This window comes from Procambarus clarkii, chromosome 66, assembly GCF_040958095.1.
Source record: "Procambarus clarkii isolate CNS0578487 chromosome 66, FALCON_Pclarkii_2.0, whole genome shotgun sequence".
NCBI classification, from domain to species: domain Eukaryota; kingdom Metazoa; phylum Arthropoda; class Malacostraca; order Decapoda; family Cambaridae; genus Procambarus; species Procambarus clarkii.
This window is the reverse complement of record NC_091215.1, coordinates 28,080,523-28,098,884: the sequence shown is the minus strand read 5'-3', so window position 1 is coordinate 28,098,884 and position 18,362 is coordinate 28,080,523. Positions and strand designations below refer to the sequence as shown.

Here is an 18,362-nt window from a genome sequence, read left to right as displayed (position 1 = left end):
TCTCTCGTGCACTCCCGCACTCTCTCTCGTGCACTCCCGCACTCTCTCTCGTGCACTCCCGCACTCTCGTGCACTCCCGCACTCTCTCGTGCACTCACGCACTCTCTCTCGTGCACTCACGCACTCTCTCTCGTGCACTCACGCACTCTCTCTCGTGCACTCACGCACTCTCTCTCGTGCACTCACGCACTCTCTCTCGTGCACTCACGCACTCTCTCTCGTGCACTCACGCACTCTCGTGCACTCTCATCCTAAGCAGGGCAAGATGTATGGGCAAGTCTCCTTACACCCATTGACAACTGTTTGCCATGTTTTGGGTTCACGCCCAAACAAAGTAACTACACACACACAGGAATCTGTACATCAATTGATTGACGGTTGAGAGGCGGGACCAAAGAGCCAAGGCTCAACCCCTGCAAGCACAACTAGGCGAGTACAACTAGGTGAGTACTCTGGATCCAGTCTGTCCAGATCAGTTTACAGGGTATCAAGTCTCTTTGTCCTGACTTCTTATTAGTTATGCATTGTCTGAAAACATTGACATGAAGGAGTAAATTTCCTGTCTGGTCATTGATACGTACAGAATTAGAAACAGGACGAGTCCTAGCACCAACCCTTGTGGTACTCCACTCACAACCCCTGTTCTCAATATAATCCTTTGCTTTCTTCCCAAGAGGGAGTCTTGCACACCTTAGGACTCTTCCCAATATGCCATTGCATGCACCTAGTGTCCCTAGGTATGGAAAGGCATTCAACAGTGTCACACCTTTGCATGTATACATTATTCAGATTACTCTATTTAAAATTGTGTGCATATGTTTTTGTGCATGTTTATATGTACATGTATGTTCGTGCATTCATGTATGTACATGTGTATATGTATGTATATACATATTGATGTGTATGTGAAAAATATTTATGCATTAGAAAGAAATTCAGAGTACTGTACTTATTAACCTCACAACCGATTACTCATGGTTTCTTACCATCTCCGAGGGTTCTAAGCGTGCCTGCTTCACTTGTCTTTCATCTTCATCATTCTCAGAGCTCCTCCTCTTCCTTGTCCTTAAAATGGCTGGTTTAGTTCTAGTTGACAGTGAACCATTTTTCTGTCTGAAAACCATTGTTTAACAAGAATTCTGAACCGAGCTTGATAATGAACCTACATCTTCATTACTGCTGTCCTTGTTAGACAAAAAACACTGCAGTATTACACTACACTTATGAATTAAAACATTACAATACACTTATTTGCAAAACCCCCAGCTGGTAGATAAACTACTTGTATATTGCATGATGAAGAACTTACATTTCAAGTCCTGTACTCCACTGTAGCACAATGTGAATATCCATTCCTATAATTATTGCTCTCTGTTAATCAAGAGACGTGATAAATTGTGATACCCTCACATGAGCAAGACCACATACCTTCTCTGGTTCTGAGACATGAGGCTGTGTGGGTGGTGATCGGTAGTGAAGGTCTGGTGATGCTTACAGGGCCTGGGAAGGAAGTTGGTACCTCTATTATACCAAAATACTGTATCTACATTAGATACCTGTCCATATACCACCAGCATTGCAAAAGACAGCAGATATGGCTAATGAAGTAACACAATCCTTCAATCATGTAAGCCCCCCTACATAACTAATCTTTCTCATTGGGTTTTGATTTGAGATTCTAGGAAAAATAAAAGTACAGTATGGTAGTGTAAAAGAACTACAAATAATGAATGTATAGGTTACCCAAGTACACGCAGGCTAGAATTTTGTGCAGCTCAAGGTAAAATATTATTAGAGATAAATTCCTTGTTAAATTGTTTCAAGTCCACTCAACAGTGACTAACCTCAAGAGATGAACATGCTCTCAACACAACACTGCTTTAATTAAAGCCAATTATGTAACAAATATCTAATGATCTATATAGAACATACATTGCAGCCTTCCATATACCTCGCTAAGAATTCCCTTGACTTGGCACTCCCTAAAATACTTTTTAAAGGGGCAGCTTTACGTCCCCCGCAAAAAATACTAGTTTCCCGCGCGGGGACTGAAGTTATTAGTCTTACCTGGAATTGCCCACCTGGTCATCCCCCTACGCCATACCTGCCGTGCGCTACACTTGCCTATACATACAGGTTGCTGGCATAAGGAGAGAGAGGCAGGAGTCAGGGTGCAGAAATGTCCAGGTGTTGAGGAAGACCCGCCCGGGCGGCTAGTTTGCCCGCCAACCGCCAGCCCTCCACCTGCCTCTTCTCCCTCACATCCACCCATTCTCTCAATTATTTCCCTCGCCAGTAATCTCACATCAAGGACAAAACCTCGGCTTTTACGTGACGTTGAAATACAACTGCAAGTCAGACAACTGAGGCTATTTAGAAGCTGCAAAATCAGGCTTGTTATCCTTTGTGGCCTCGACGGCGCTGGATGCAATGAACTCTATAATAAAGCAGCATATTGGCTTAATTTATCTTATTTCGTACTTGCATACACCACTGGTGATGATTCTAGTGCAAGCTTGTCCACCTTCACGTAATATTACATGATATTAACCAATAAATTGGCTCTTTGGCTTCAATTTTAAGAAGGCAACCCATCTTACGTCTTTCTGTCCGGAGTGTCCCGGGATAATCCTGAACCGAGCATCACTCACTTACCTTCTTAATTCCAAGCTCCTAGCAGGTATATCCACACACTCAAGCAATTGATATAGATCCGTAACGCTTCCCTCCATCACATCTCCACACTTGAACACTAAAATACCAGTTTACCTTGATAATACGGGTTGAGATACTCAGAGCTGGGGCACCATGGTTGAGTGGACCCAGGGACGGAGAGCAGTCTGGGCCCAGCGCGGGCTCGCCTCCTCGCCGCCAAAATCAGCTGGGCGGAGCCTGACCTCAACTCGAGCGTTGATTGGTTAGTCTCTCCCCAAACTTTCAGTAAGTTCTCCTAAAACGCCGCAGAAACTCTCGAATGTAAACATTGAGTTTTATTCTTCCACGTAAGTATAAAGCATTGAGTAAAATATATTAAACGTTTCGTAATAATATCCGCAATCTAAGTAGTCTTACCGGGTTTGAAATCAAGATGTGGGGTAAAAGATAAAAAGGATATTCTGAGCGCCAGAGCACAATGACCCTTTCAACAATTGGAACGTGAGCCAACGCTGCGCTCTTAGGATTGGTTGGAGAGTGTGACGTCAAAGCGCGCCAAATCCGAAATCCGCAGCAGCCGCACCAGCTGATCATCCCTGACATAAACACAACTCCCGCGGTGTCGCGCTACGCCGCTCATCGCCGCTCTGCGCACACCCTAGCGTCACACTCAACTTATATTGCTTGTGGTGCTGTTCTCTTTATATAACTTCACGTCAAATGAGAGAACATCTTCAAGTATGTTTATTATCTTCCATTAAAGGCAAACAGCACAGAAGCTGGCTTTAATAACTGCCTGCCCGAAACGCTATGCGTGTTGGTGGCTTTGCAAGAATGTAAAAATACCAATATTATGTACTCTCGCAAACCCATTGTACCTTTTTGTAAATAAATAACAAATAAACGGAATTATTTTATTAATTAATCTAAAAGATCAAATTGGAAATAATCATTGGCAGCTCCAAACACAACCAGAAACCAACAACTACACAGTTTATAAGGTAGTGTCATAATAACAAAGTTAAAATAATGATATTGTTTAATACTTTTTTATTATTTCCTTCATTCCTTGATTGATGAAGGGTAAGCTAACCTAGAGGTGGCACGGGCGTGAATAGCCCGTAAGCATTGACGCAAATTAATATATAGCTATAGGTTCCATATTTGAAGTTAATTAGCGTTTCTTGGGATGATATTTCTGTACTAAAAATTAAGACATGTGAGTATTTAAGCTGAGATGCCTTCCAAGTATTGGGAAAGGAAACTTGAATTGCAAATTGGAATTATATAGGAAGACAAGAACAGGTCCTATAGATGTACTCCCAATTACGTAGGTTCCACAAATTGTAATTATATACATAATTACCCATTCTCTTATGTAGCATTATTGAAACATAAACTTGAACACATGATATAACTGAGGCGGGAAGGACAGCTAGAGCGTGAGGTAATAGGGGCAGGGTGGGGAGTGGGGGACGGTCCAGTCTCCCAGGATCTCAGGCTGGGTCTCCCCCCTCACCTCTCCCTTCTGTACCTCCCTGCCTCCCCACTCTCCTTCCACTCTCACCTTTCTCCCGCGCTCCTCTCCGCCATACACACAGCACTGCTCCTGTGCCAGGTAAGCTACGGGCTCACCATAGCCCGTGCTACTTGGAACTTGTTCCGAGTAGCTGAATCTATAACAACATCCTCTCCGCCACTCTTCTTAGGGCCTGCTACCTATGGTTCTCTGATCGTAATGCTCCCTTAATTAAACATCTATGGTATCTTTGGTTAATACAAGACATTTGTATTGTTTTCAAAATATTGTATTTCAATCAATATTGCATTAACCTAGTTTTCAATGTACCTGGATTATTGCATTAACTTGGGTTTCAAAGTATTATTAATACTGTATTTACCTTACATAAGAACACAAGAATAACGGAAACTGCAGAAAACTTATTGGCAAATACAAGGCAGTTTCTATCCACCCAACTCATTCACATATATGTCTAACCTACGCGTGAAACAATCCTTTGAGCCCATTCTATTAAATTACCCAATAATGCGTTCTTCAGATCAACAACCCTATTTTCAAACCCGCATTAACCCAGATCTTTTCTAACTAAACTTATCAAATTTATATCCACTCTTTTGAGTTTTCGTTTTTGTCTATATGTTTAACACCTTATTAATATGCCCCTTGTTAAATTCTCTCCATTTCATCTATTTGTACACCTCAATCATGTCATCTAATGCTCGTCGTCTTTCTAGAGAATGTAAATTAGGCTTTCTTAATCTCTCTTCATATAGGAAGTTTCTAATTCCTGGGATTATCTTTAGTTATCCTTCTCTGTGCTCTTACAAGTGAAATTATGTCAGTTCAATAGTACGGCGACCAAAATTGAAGTGCATAATCTAAATGGGATCTAGCAAGAGCAAGATAAAACTGAGGAATAACAATGGTTTACATCCTCAGCTCACAACAGAAGGAATCCGGATTCAATGCTCAGGTAGGATCTAAACGGTTCGGCACGTTTCCTTTCACCTGATGCTTCTGTTCACCTAGCAGTAAAATATATACCTGGGAGTTAGGTAGCTGTTGTGGGTGGCAACCAAGGAAAGGTGAGTAGATGGCCTAGGGAAACTTTGATAAACATAAGTTTATCATCCTCAGCCTCTTAATTCCGTCAATGGGAATTAATAAGTACAGTATTATATGTTTTATTGCTATTTTACAGTGCTACATAGCCTCCCCGGCTTGGTGCCTTGTGTTGATAATTACTTATTGCTATTTTGCAATTAAGCGTTAACTCACTTCATTCATTCGAACAATTCTAACAGAGCACAAAGAAGTTGATGATATGGAATAGCCTAATGAACTTATTAGGATCTACACTAATGCAAATTGACGTCTTCAAAACCCATAATCTTACTCAAGTAAACATGATAAGTGGATCTTGAAGTAGCAACATGTTAGAAACTACTCCCAGAGCTCTACTGCTCTGGGAGTAACTCCTAACAGGTTTCAATATCATACAATGGGTTCCTGCTGGATCAAAGTGCTCTTTTGGCTAAACACTTGACATTCGCGTTGAATACATTATATATTGAGCTTTCGTGTGCCTATCATATTCCCAGCAGATTCCCGGCAGTAGATCATTATGAATGAAGTACTTACACACTTCTTGGACTCCATTGATGGTGTTATCTTTGAATTCCGCTATTTTTTCATATTCCATTATATAATAATGCAAAGTATGCGAATAGTTCTGCCGACAGAGTTTACATTTAGTCAAATCTTCACCAGTAGATGTTACAGACTAGTGTATGCGATACCTACTATACGCAAACTTGGGATACTTAAAGCTACCTTGTGTAGCTTTCGGGGTTCAACGTCCCGCGGCCCGGTCTCCGACCAGGCCTCCCGGTTGGTCGTCTGGTCACCCAGGCTGTTGGATGCTGCTGCTCGCAGCCTGACGTATGAATCACAGCCTGGTTGATCAGGTATTATTTGGAGATGTGTGTCGAGCAAACATCTTGAACACTGTAAGATTAAATAATATACTATTTTACCTAAATATTTAAAAATCTCTTTAACGTTAGCGATATCTTGGCCTCTACATTACACAATGATGCAATGTGAGTCAGTAGTTTTGACTGTATCACCAAATTAAGACAACTTTTCCCCCCATACTGCTCTCCTATCTTCTCTGACGCTTCCATTCCAACAGAGTTGATAACGGGGATTCCGATGATGATCATTATTTGCATTATGTCCTCTTGGAAGGCTCTCCTCATGAAGACAGAGGACAGCTGAGTGTGGCTTGCCCTTCAGTAGCCCTTCTGACTACTGAAAGGTTAGATTAATATTGTGTTTATGAAGCACAAATTTATTACGATTGTCCACGTTGCTACGGCGACTGAGAAGTCACTTACCAATCAATCAGTTCATTATTATTATCCATAGGTACATTAAAAAGTAAACAAAAATAGGCAAATGCTGTAAAAATGAGTAAATAATTATGTGCCATTATATGAACGTTTTGGCGGGCTTTTTTCCCGCTTTCCTCTCGGTGCAGCTGTAGCCCCCGAGGCTTGTCCCAACCCCTGACACAACACCCCCAGCCCCCAGCCTCCAAGCTCCATGCACTGCCTCTTATATGCCTCACTTGTGCTTAGAATTACCATGATCCGAGACACTGCCTTCACAACACTACCAAACAATTACAGATTGAGCCATGAGATTAAGCCAGGATGAAACTCGGTCTTAAGGAGGTTGGTGGGGGCCGATGGCCGCACGCGCCAAGCCATATTCCTGACAGTAGGGGGTCGGAGGGGGTGAAGGGGGGGCTGTGAGTCTACTTTTCCTGGGGGGTCTTGAGCTGTCTGGGAACTTGGGGGGGTCTGTTAGCAGGGTGGGTCTTGGTGGTCCGAATATGCTTCCCGCCAAAATGATCATTATGTGATAACGTTAGAAAGAACTCTGTCAGTGCTGATAAATAAGGTAGTGATATATATACCGTCAGTGGTGATAAATAAGGTAGTGATATATATAATATAAAATATGATTCATTATAAGCATCATAATCGACATCATTATATACAGCATCATCATTATCCTTATCCAAAGTAACTACAAAGCTGCACTGGTCTCTTAATATGATGTCTGCTTTTGCAGGTTTACACTGCAGCCCCAGCCTGGAGTCCATACCTAGTTAAACACAAGACAAAGTTAGAGAAGATTCAGATGTACTCACCTAGTTGTACTCATTCAGTTGTGCTTGCGTGGGTTGAGCTCTGGCTCTTTAATCCCGCCTCTCAGCTGAAAATCAATCGATGTATGCCACCAGACTAGTCCCAGAACTGAGAGGTATAAGCTGCGAGGAAAGGCTAATTGGACTGAGCTTCGGCTCTTTGGTCCCGCCTGTCAACTCAAGACACAACTGTGTGTGTGTGTGTGTTCTCGTTCTACTTTCCTTTAATTTGAACACTGCTTCTCTATCTACTTTGTTAACCCCTTTAGTATCTTGTACGCCGTTATCATGTCTGCCCTATTCCTTCTTTCCTCCAGTGTAGTCAGTGTAATGAGGTCCAATTCCCTCATCCTTTCTTCATAGCTCAGTTCCCTTAGCTCATGAACAAGCCTTGTTGAATAGTTGTTGGGCTTTTGCTAGTTCCGTTTTGTTTCTTTAGATAGGGGGGTTCAACGCTGGGGCATTATGACATGAAATTACAGAAAGTAAATTTGATCATCACTCTTGGAATATATCCGGCCAACATTGAACATTTGAGCCTCATCTACCATATAAAATCCCACCAATTCCTGGCTGCCAAATACACGCTGGTATACGGTGCGGCATTTGACAAAGAGTATTGAAATATTTCAATATTTGTGTGCGCGATATATGCAAAATAATAATGACGTGTTCGAAATTGTCGGTGCTTAGTGGAGGCTGGCACGCGAGAGGAGGTACACGCCAGCCAGCCTCCCTACTTTTCTCTCAAACTCTCCATATATATCTTGTTTAATTACTTATTACCTAACAGTAGATGTGTATGTTAATTTAAAAAAAAAATAAGAGAGGATACTGAAGCAACAATTAGTGTGAAACACAAGAATAAGTTAAGAATAAGCTTCCCGCCTCAACTTTGCTGAATCAGACGCCAATCTCTCTCTCCACAATAACAAATCCCGAGATAAGAGAATGAGGTTGGTAAATATATTAATAGTTTGTTGATTTTTTCAATATGAACACGGCCTATTTTACGGATCAATCATACGTGTTGTAATAGTTGTTATATATCTCGCGAGCGATTTAATTTGGGTTCGAGCCTCGGAGAGGGAGGATTGACTGGACGCCAATCTATTTAACCCTGTTCACTCAGCAGTAAATTCGGGACCTGGTTGTAAACCAATTTGCGAGTCGTTCAGCTCCTGGGAAAAATAATAGAGTAAGGCTTTCCCATGAGATATGGGAAGGGAAAGCTCTCATCCTATCAATAGGAGTCAAAAAGTGTCTGATCTTTAATACATAAATTATCTAATTATCTAATTACTAGTAACCCCTAGTGAGAAACGTAGCCACAAGTTTTAATAGTTAATAAAGAGCGTTTTCGCTTATCTGCTTATCAGCTTACCCCCGAGCCATTATATTTATAGATACGTTGAGAGCATCCTTGCTACTTACTCTTGGGTCATTAACATCAATGTTGCGCTCCTGTCAGCGTCACTTTGATAGCCTATGGTTGTATTATTTTGATTGATTCATTATACACGCGTGTTTTGTAACGTTTGTTTCGGTCATAATAGTTAAGTCACAGCCCAGTCAGAAACTAGTCACTTATCAGTCACTAGCCAATCACTAGTCACCAGTCACAAGCCACTGCCACTATGGTCAGTCACCAGCCAGTCACTAATCAGACATCAGCTACAGTCAGTCACTTGCTACGGTCACCAGAGAGACGGACAGAGACAGAGACGAGAAAGAGAGAAAGAGAGAAAGAGAGAAAGAGAGAGAGAGAGAGAGAGAGAGAGAGAGAGAGAGAGAGAGAGAGAGAGAGAGAGAGAGAGAGAGAGAGACAAAGAAGTGTAGATGGGTTTCATGGTTGATCGGGATAGGCTAGGACCAGGCTATAGGATATTCGATCCTGTCCGAGCATGGGGAGGGTCCTATGCGGGCTCCCCGTTAACCTTGCCCGCTGGATAAATTATACGTGATCCTTCCCCCCACATGAAACAAACATAATTATATTACCTATATAACAATTCCAGATGTGAGCGCGGGCATGGCGCTCACCCTACGCAGATTTACATATAGATGAACAAATCCACAAGGGCCGTAATGAGGGTTCGAACCTACGTCCCAGAGGATCCCAGACGCGCCTTAATCGACTGTGCTACGACATGGTTAAAAGAATTGCAACCGAGAGTTCAACTGACCTCACACGGATTGACTCCGTGACCAATATCGCATTTGTCTAGACCTGACTATCAGGTGTGAAGAGCCCCAGTGGTGTGAGTTTTGTCCTATGCTTACCTGTTCTGTCTGATGATTAATGATTTATAGTTTTCCCCTTACAAATGTCTTTAATTTAATGTCTTGTTGGTAAATCGTCGTGTAGGTTACTTATGTGTTAATATCCTCTAACCCGCTCCTGGAACTAATCAGCTCGTTTCCTAAGGTCATACATAGCAGTAAGTGTTTACCGTGTTCAGATACCAGCCGTCTATATGTCAATAAACACCAGAGGCAGACCTTTAAATCGTAGGTACACAGGTTGTCTGATTATCCTAGTCTGCGGGGAGCCTGCTCATCCATGTTCACTTTCAATTTTAATTTTTTTTAGGGGGCAATATCATCATGAAGTTGGTTAGTAGTTAGAATTCCGAAACACTATTCATATTAGTTGCTTTATTAAAGTAACTCTAACTTAGTAATGTTTTCGATATTAATAATAATAATAATGGAGAAGCCTACTACAATATCGTAGTGCTTGAATGAAAATAAAGAAAAGGCCCAATACTTGTGTGTTTTATTATTATTATTATTATTATTCATAATACCATCTTATTACAAAAAATTATTGAGTAAAATTAACAAAGAATTACATATATTTGATAATTATATTTGTATAGTCATTAGTCACGAGCGTCAAAATTCTTACTATAACGCAGACATTATTGTCGTAAATCAAAATTAACAAATGATCTGGAAGACATATAGACTCATAATAAATTCAGGAACCCATTATTGTTTTCTTTACGTACTGTAGCTAATGTTACAGTGGTTATAAAATGAGTGAAATTAATGAAATTGAAGATAGTGGGTTTATTCATTAAGTTTATTCATTATTATCATCATCAACCCGTCCTTAAAAGTCATCATCGGATTTTGACGTTTGGCCTCGGGTAGGTTAGGTTCGGGCAACTTAGTACATACATAAGTTTAGTAACGTTGTGAAAGTTCAAAAGGACGGGCTGCCTCTGCGTTCCCAACGTCACTAAACCGATGTACTAAGCTGCCCGAACTTAACCTAAGAACACACGAATAGAAAACAGGGACATTACGTTAATTTTGCGAGCAGCTATGATTTTTAGTACGTCAGTTGAGGGGGGGGATTGATAGGTTAAAATGTATGTGTATCATACTTATGTATGTGGTGTTGAAGAGGACGGGTTGGGAGGAGCGCGACTCGGTGCATATACACTGTGAGTTTACTTTAACTCTTCATATCAAGGTCAAAGGCTTATGCTGTTGCGCCTTGTTTTATAACCACAAGTTCAACTGAGTTATAATTGTAATAAATCCAATATGAAACGAAGGCTATGCGAGAAACAAGCCAATGTAAAAACAAATCCTATGATAAACAAAAACAAGATCTTTACCAATAATGAAACATGAATTTACTATGAAACATGAATTTGCAAGTCTGACTAAAGGGGGAACAACGAATAACTAACTTCAGAACAGTCAAAACAAGGTTACTCTTCCCTACATAATTAGCAGCGTCAAAACAATGTGTCCTCTAATAATAACATATATAGCCACATGTACAAAAAGTGGACCATGGCAATCCCCCCCTCACTCACCTCCCTAAAAAAAATGTCCACGTTTTTAACAAATAACATTGTGAAGGATCCGAGAAATGCAAAACCTAACCTATCCTCTCCTAGGCTTAGTATATGTATATTGAACACGTTTCCTTATACTCGATGCCTGTGTCCGCCTAGCAGTAAATAGCTGCCTAGGAGTGAGACGACTGTTGTGGGTTGCAGCCTGGTGAAGGCTTGACGCTGGAAGGGACCTCGACAAACGTAACAGATTTTCTGTCTCCGACAAATCATATATTAGGCTACGCTAGAGTGTTGCAATTTTGTGTATGCCCTTTACAATAGCAATAGTCCAGAACTTTTGTGTGCGCAACAGCTCATATTTTATACATATGCCTCCAGAGTCGCCATGGAGGATGGGTAGGGGAGGAGATAGGGTTCAATCCCAGTAGCAACAGAAAAGCTGACCAGGAGATGACGCCCCTGGGCACCAGTTAAGTTGTTTTGATAATTAGACGATCTATGACAACTGATTAACCAATTAGGTGATCAAAGATGCGAGTCTTGCCTGTATACAGTCTGTTATAGCTATTGCACTTGCATTCATAAACGACTTTGGCGTGAGGTTATTCTGCTGTGCATGTGAAGGGTCCACGATGGTGACGACAGGATATGGAGGAGCAGCAGGTGTGGCAGAACAGGTGCGATGGGGCCCTTGTCCACACTGACCCCCAACACACATAACCCCTCCCTCTAAATACATTTACTGACCATGTAGTTGCTAGTTATATGTTGTGGCCGCCAGTCCGCCGCTAAAACTAGCTTCCAAAGTTTGTATGTTTACAAAACATCGATATTTACTGTTATTTCAAAAAAGAGCAACTATCTGACAGTCACACATGACAGCTCTTATGGCAGTTGTTCAGGGAGTTGTAGAGAGGTTCAGCGGAATGAATTTTGTAGGGTGTAAATTATCCGCACAAACCTCTTCTGTGTCGGAGAGTCTCCACGTCAAACCCTCTCTTGGATTTTATCTACTAGCCTTAGATAAGACAGCGGGCAGGAATCCCAGGTGAGACGTGAATACTCCGTGAACGATCTAATTCGTGAGTTGTAGTGTTACACACCTTTCCTCATTAAGGTAATCTCCGACCCCTCCCAGCACACTAGGCTACGTTATCTTTTACACATTCATTTAATGATGAATGTTCACCATGGATTATGCTTCAGAATCATCTTGTCTAGACTTATCTTAGGCCGGTCTAAGCAGTGTCTCCGTGTACTCACCAAGATGTTCTTTCATTCAAAATTATTTTCTACCAAAATTTTTAGTCAAATATCCCCGTTTTGCAGACTGCAGGTAAAGCATGCGGGTGATTGTAACCTTTCCACCATAGTCCACTGGATAGGGGTTGGTGTGCATAATAGCCAAATCAATTATGAAACTACCTCACCGCAAATGGAAGTTGCTTAGCCTCGAGTCGTTTTCGAATCCATTGTTGCTATTATACATAAAATTGTGTAGCTAGCTTATCAAGACTTTCTTAGCTAAATTAAGTTTGGGGTTCAATTCCTAAGCCAATTATATGCTTCTGTAATCTTTTTCATTACTACCCACAGAATTGGTATGGGATGCATTACCTCTCAATGTGTATGGGGTCCATTACCACCCACGGGATGTGTACGATGGGATGAGGTCCACCACCGCCCACAGGATGGGCATGAGGTCAAATACCGCCCACAGAATGGGTATGGGATCAACCACCACCCACAGGATATGTATGGGGTGTATAATAAATGAACTAAGCCAAACGTTTCTTGTATTTCATTTTGAAGTTGCTTATTGAGCTTGCTTTGACAATGTTTTCTTGTTCGTTTCACTTGCTTTCAGAGATACACAGTCTCTGTCCTCCATTCTGAGTTGTCAATGTCACAGAAATGCAAATACTGCAGAAGACTTATTGGTCCATGCAAGGCAACTCCTATTTATATCCAATCAAACATTCACACATGTCTAACCTAAGTTTGAAACACTAACCTACGCTTAAAACATTCCTAACCTACGCTTGAAACCTTCCTAGCCTACGCTTGAAACATTCTTAATCTGCGCTTGAAACAAATCAAATACATACTCTTAAAATAATCCTAGCCTACGCTTGATGCAACATTCGTTCGACACAATTTACTTTCACTGAAGCTATGTTGGTACTCAGAGACAAAGTACATTTTTTTCTGAAGTACTCCACTTGAGTCCTCTCTTTTTATGTCTACAAAAACTTGCAAGGAATCTGTGACATGATGTAGTTCACTGGTTCCTGTCTTCCTCATTTCTTGTATATTATTACTGTATTATTATTATTATTATTATTACTAAGTTACAATGCCTTGGTTGCGACAAACACAAAACCCGCACAATTATCATATAATCACGTTACTTTTCTGAATAATAATAATAAAGCAATGTTTGAAAACTATAGCATTAAAACAAATTGCATTACAACAGAAACAACTTATGCTCCGAAAAAGGCCGTAGACCCTATAGTGAAAAAAAACCAAGAGCTTTGGAGGAAATACAATTTTTCGGGAAATTGTGAAAAGCGGAATGACTTACCGTAAATATACTCTTGAAATAGCACTTTCTCTGTAACTAGCTGACATTGTAACTATAAGGTGTGAAGGATAGATGAAATTGTTTATGTAATAATCTAAAATGAGGTCTGATAAAGACCTTTTGTGCCCTCTGTAATGCTTTTTGCGCTACCGCTCACAGGATGAGTATGGGGTGCACAATAAACTGGGCCACAACAAAAGCGGATGAGTACTTGGCGGGAAGGAAAATTCTTGGCGGGAAAGGAGGCTGACAAGCCCGGCCCGCCTGACATTCAAGACATCTGGATGGCGCCTACACCTTCACTCCGGATGTCCCGGGCTCCACCCCCCTCCACCAGACCATCACCCACACACACTTCATATCTCCCGCCTCTCTGTTAACCCAAACAATGTTTTTTTTTGGTATTAAATTTACTCTGTATTAAACATGGGCTTAACGAGGACAAATAAATGCTTAAACGTATTTTTTACCGAAGCAGGTGGTGGAGAGGCAGGAAAAGTTACGTGAATGACGGGATGGCAACACACACACACTGCCGGCCCTTCCTGCAACCACTTCCGCACCTGTTACACCTGTCCACTGCCGCTCGAACCTTATACTTCAAGGGTTGCATAAAACAGGGGTGAAACGTATGCACGGAGGCATGGGAAATAAGTTCTAGGGGTTAGAGTGTAAACTTCATGTGTAGGAGGGTGTATCGGCCCCAGACAGCGCCGCTCCGACAAACCGCCATTGCACCTGCATCACACTCAGTTGGGGACAAAAACTTATCAGATTTATTATTGACACCAACGGAAACACACACACACACACAAAGTTCGATTCCCGTGCACGTTTCCTTACACCCAATACCTCTGTTCACACAACAGTAAATAGATATCTGGGAGTTACGTAACTGTTGTGAAAAATTGAATTAAAACTGAAATACGTTTATTGAGGTATAAATGCACACAGAGGGATGAGATGATTCAAGCTATTCTAATCCCGTTCAGTAGTGTTGTAGGATGCCTCCTGGGAAAGCTCAGTTGTTGGCTTATAGGTGACCCTCGAAAAGCCTAACAGGCTTCCCACCATTGACAATGGTTGGATTATAAATCCATTAATTTTGGTAATATATATAACTCGTTTTTTCCGAAGCTGAAGCTTGTGTAACTTCAGTTGTGTAATGAAGATATAGAGAGAAGGATGATCACTATACGCTGCCAGGATGACTAAAATTATGCCTGCAAATATATATATATATATATATATATATATATATATATATATATATATATATATATATATATATATATATATATATATATATATATATATATATGACTGAAAACTCACACCCCAGAAGTGACTCGAACCCATACTGCCAGGAGCACTATGCAACTGGTGTACAGGAGACCTTAACCACTCGACCATCACGACCGTACAAAAGATGATGGTAGCCGAGGCTATTTGCCCATCATCCCGACGGCACTATGATGGTAATCTTGGGCATAGTTATTTTATCAAATTACCTCATTTTTGGGGGCCACGTGAGCAACTCAAATTAAGTTAGGTTCTTTTAATTTGTCCTTATACTATTTAATAAATAAAAAGGCTTTCCTAATGTGACAATGTCTATTGAATTTTGTAACTAGTTCATCAAGATTGTAACTTGCTTAGCTAAATTCAGTCTTAGCTTAGCTTAGCTTAGCTTAGCTTCAACAGTCTCCGTGGTGTAGTGGTAAGACACTCGCCTGGCGTTCCGCGAGCGCTATGTCATGGGTTCGTATCCTGGCCGGGGAGGATTTACTGGGCGCAATTCCTTAACTGTAGCCTCTGTTTAACACAACAGTAAAATGTGTACTTGGATGAAAAAACGATTCTTCGCGGCAGGGGATCGTATTCCAGGGACCATAGGATTAAGGACTTGCCCGAAACGCTACGCGTACTAGTGGCTGTACAAGAATGTAACAACTCTTGTATATATCTCAAAAAAAAAAAAAAAAAAAAAAAAAAAAAAAAAATTGTGGGGTTCAGTCCCTGAGCCCATTATGTGCCTCTGTAACCCTTTCCACTACCGCCCACAAGATGGGTATGGGGTGCATAATAAATGAACTAAACCAACCTGCCTTAACATCTTTATATTATGATAATCACATCAACATATCAGCATTAAGATCAGTGTGAAATTCCTGTTTTGGCCAGAATGTCTACCACTCTGCATGAGTGGACTTTGTAATGTTTCTTTTCGCCAGCTTTATTTCCTCAGTTTCTGAACTGGTTTCTTTAGCTTGTATGTTGTAATAAACTATTCCAACATTTACAGCTGTTCTTCCTTGTGAAGATTTAGCAAAAAATTGTGCTTGTAAGGGTGATAAAGTTCAGCCCCGGCAGCACCCTATAGTTTTACTCCATAGTTCCACCTTTGTGGGACCTGTATAAGCCTAACATGTATATATACACTGGCTGCCTGTCCCCTACACAATGATTTATCATTAACTATTATATACAGTATGCCCGGCTAAAGCGAGCACAGTACAGTTTCGTCATAGGAGATTCCTAGATTGGAATTCACTACCAAATTTCAATATATCAAAAATTTTGGGTTTGAAAGGCTGTTATTTTATGCATCATTTGTTGCTTTAATAATAATACGGCCATCTCAAAGAACAGTACATCCTAAGCAGACGTTATATAATATTCTCAACAGTAGATAAAAGAAAATTAATTGTTATCTAATACCAGAATAGTATAAAAGCTTATCATAAATAAGCTACGGGATTTATGGATCAGTGTTTAAAGGGAATTCGGAAGTAATAATGATACAGCTGATGCCATCTGTCGGCAGACGAGAACACTATCAACTGGCTGGTCAACAGTGGCCATAAGGTACAGCTTACGCCATCTGTTGACATCAAATTACACTTATAACAAATTACCCCACAAAATACCACTAGCGCCATCTCTTTTTTTTCCAACGCACTATAAATAGCCAAACAGCAACCCATAAGGCGGGTTGTTGTGCTCGGGTAGGAGGTTCCTAGCTCCGCCCACAGATGGTATGGGGTGCATAATAAATGGCAACAATGTCTTTGTTGACATTCACACAACAGCCAATCACAGGAAGGGATCAGATAAAGGCTCCATCCACTTAATAAATCATCTTTATTCAGCACACCATCCTTGCTTATGATGTTCTGTTTCAACTTTAATCTACCTAAAAAGTAAAGGGTTAAGTATTTAAAAGCATTAATAAAGTGATAATTAAATACTGCAGGATGTAACGAGTGTTACAGAAACAGGGCTGGCTACCAAGCTTGTGCCGTCATCAGTGGGGGTTGCCTCACGCAAATAATACTGATGATACAATGCTCAGTTCTCTTATTGGACTCGATTATTCAGTTAGATGGAAATTTCTGTCTTGTACAAAACGAAGAGGTTGTGTTTGAAATAAAGATATAGTTGTGCAAAAAGACGTATTTCTTAGTTAGCATTTAATTATAGAAAGAGTGTTGGCATTCCCAGCAACAGCCAATCACAGGAAGGTATTTGCTAAAAGTCCGTCTCCTTACTGACGTCTTCAGGAGCGACACACAGATCTAGCTTATGACTTTCTGTTTCATCTCTTGTATATAAAAAATATGAATATTTCGGTTACTATGATTATTAAAAGTATTAGATTATAACAGTTATTACACAAAATAGCTAAAGTTTGCCATTAAAAAGAGATCATAGTGGATTTTGTAATAGTTTTATGGAAAGCGTGTTACATAATTTTTCTAAATATCTTCTGATATGGTTGTTGACTTCTCAATTTGTGTTCCTAATACTTGAAGGCTTTTCTCCAGTTCCTTGTAGATTTTATACCAGTCAGGACAATGAGTAAGGACTCTGAGTATAATTGCGTTTATTACACTATTCTTATATCTGTCTGACCATTCATACACAAGTTCAAGTTCAAGTATGTTTATTGAGATAAGCAAGAAATACATCTCAAAGGGATAGAGTAGCTTAGGCTATTTCTACCCCCTCTACTTCAAGTCCCTCAAGGGGCGCACAAATTCAGTGAGTACAAATAGGGAAATAACATTACAAGAATCCCATTTAACATTGCAGGTTAATATAGTAAGTACAGCATATAATTGTTACACTCTTGGGGTAAAATTCTTGTAGCTCCTAAGTATACTGTCTATTATACCATTATCACACATCCAAACAATTTGATGTGGTACACTATTTATTTCCTTATTTCTATAGTTTTCAATGAGTTGACACTCTAATACATTATGTTCTAAGGTGTGGACGTGCGGCATACTACATAATTCACACTCCTTATCTTTCTCACTGACATCAACACCGTATTGCCAGATATATTTGTATCCTAATCTTAATCTCATGTAAATTGAATCCTTCCAAGTAGACTTTCCTTTACCATAGGTGAAGAACGAATTTGTATTTATTATTGAATAATTCTTAAGTGAATTACTACTGTCCACCATTGTCATTCTCTTTACCATTTCTTCACCCTCTTGGATCATCTTGATTCTTGTTTTTATTTGTTTCCAGTTTAACTGACATACA

General features: G+C 40.4%; 1 protein-coding gene and 1 long non-coding RNA gene across 5 annotated transcripts in view; one reads left to right on the top strand and one right to left on the bottom strand.

Annotated features, from left to right (window-relative positions):
* Positions 1 to 18,362, bottom strand: part of CycE (cyclin E) — a 132,186-nt gene that overhangs the window by 11,004 nt on the left and 102,820 nt on the right. For 2 of the 4 annotated variants that reach the window (XM_069309975.1, XM_069309976.1), the window contains exons 3-4: positions 1,429 to 1,500; positions 987 to 1,113 (exon numbers count right to left, since the gene is read on the bottom strand). In XM_069309975.1, coding sequence (XP_069166076.1) covers positions 987 to 1,113; positions 1,429 to 1,448 — 147 coding nt within the window. In that variant the 5' untranslated portion in view covers positions 1,449 to 1,500. The other 2 variants (XM_045760234.2, XM_069309974.1) reach the window with 2 other exon arrangements.
* Positions 8,101 to 13,007, top strand: LOC123769220 (uncharacterized). Its single transcript, XR_006774232.2, has 3 exons — positions 8,101 to 8,350; positions 9,413 to 9,655; positions 12,812 to 13,007. It is a non-coding gene; the product is annotated as an uncharacterized lncRNA (long non-coding RNA).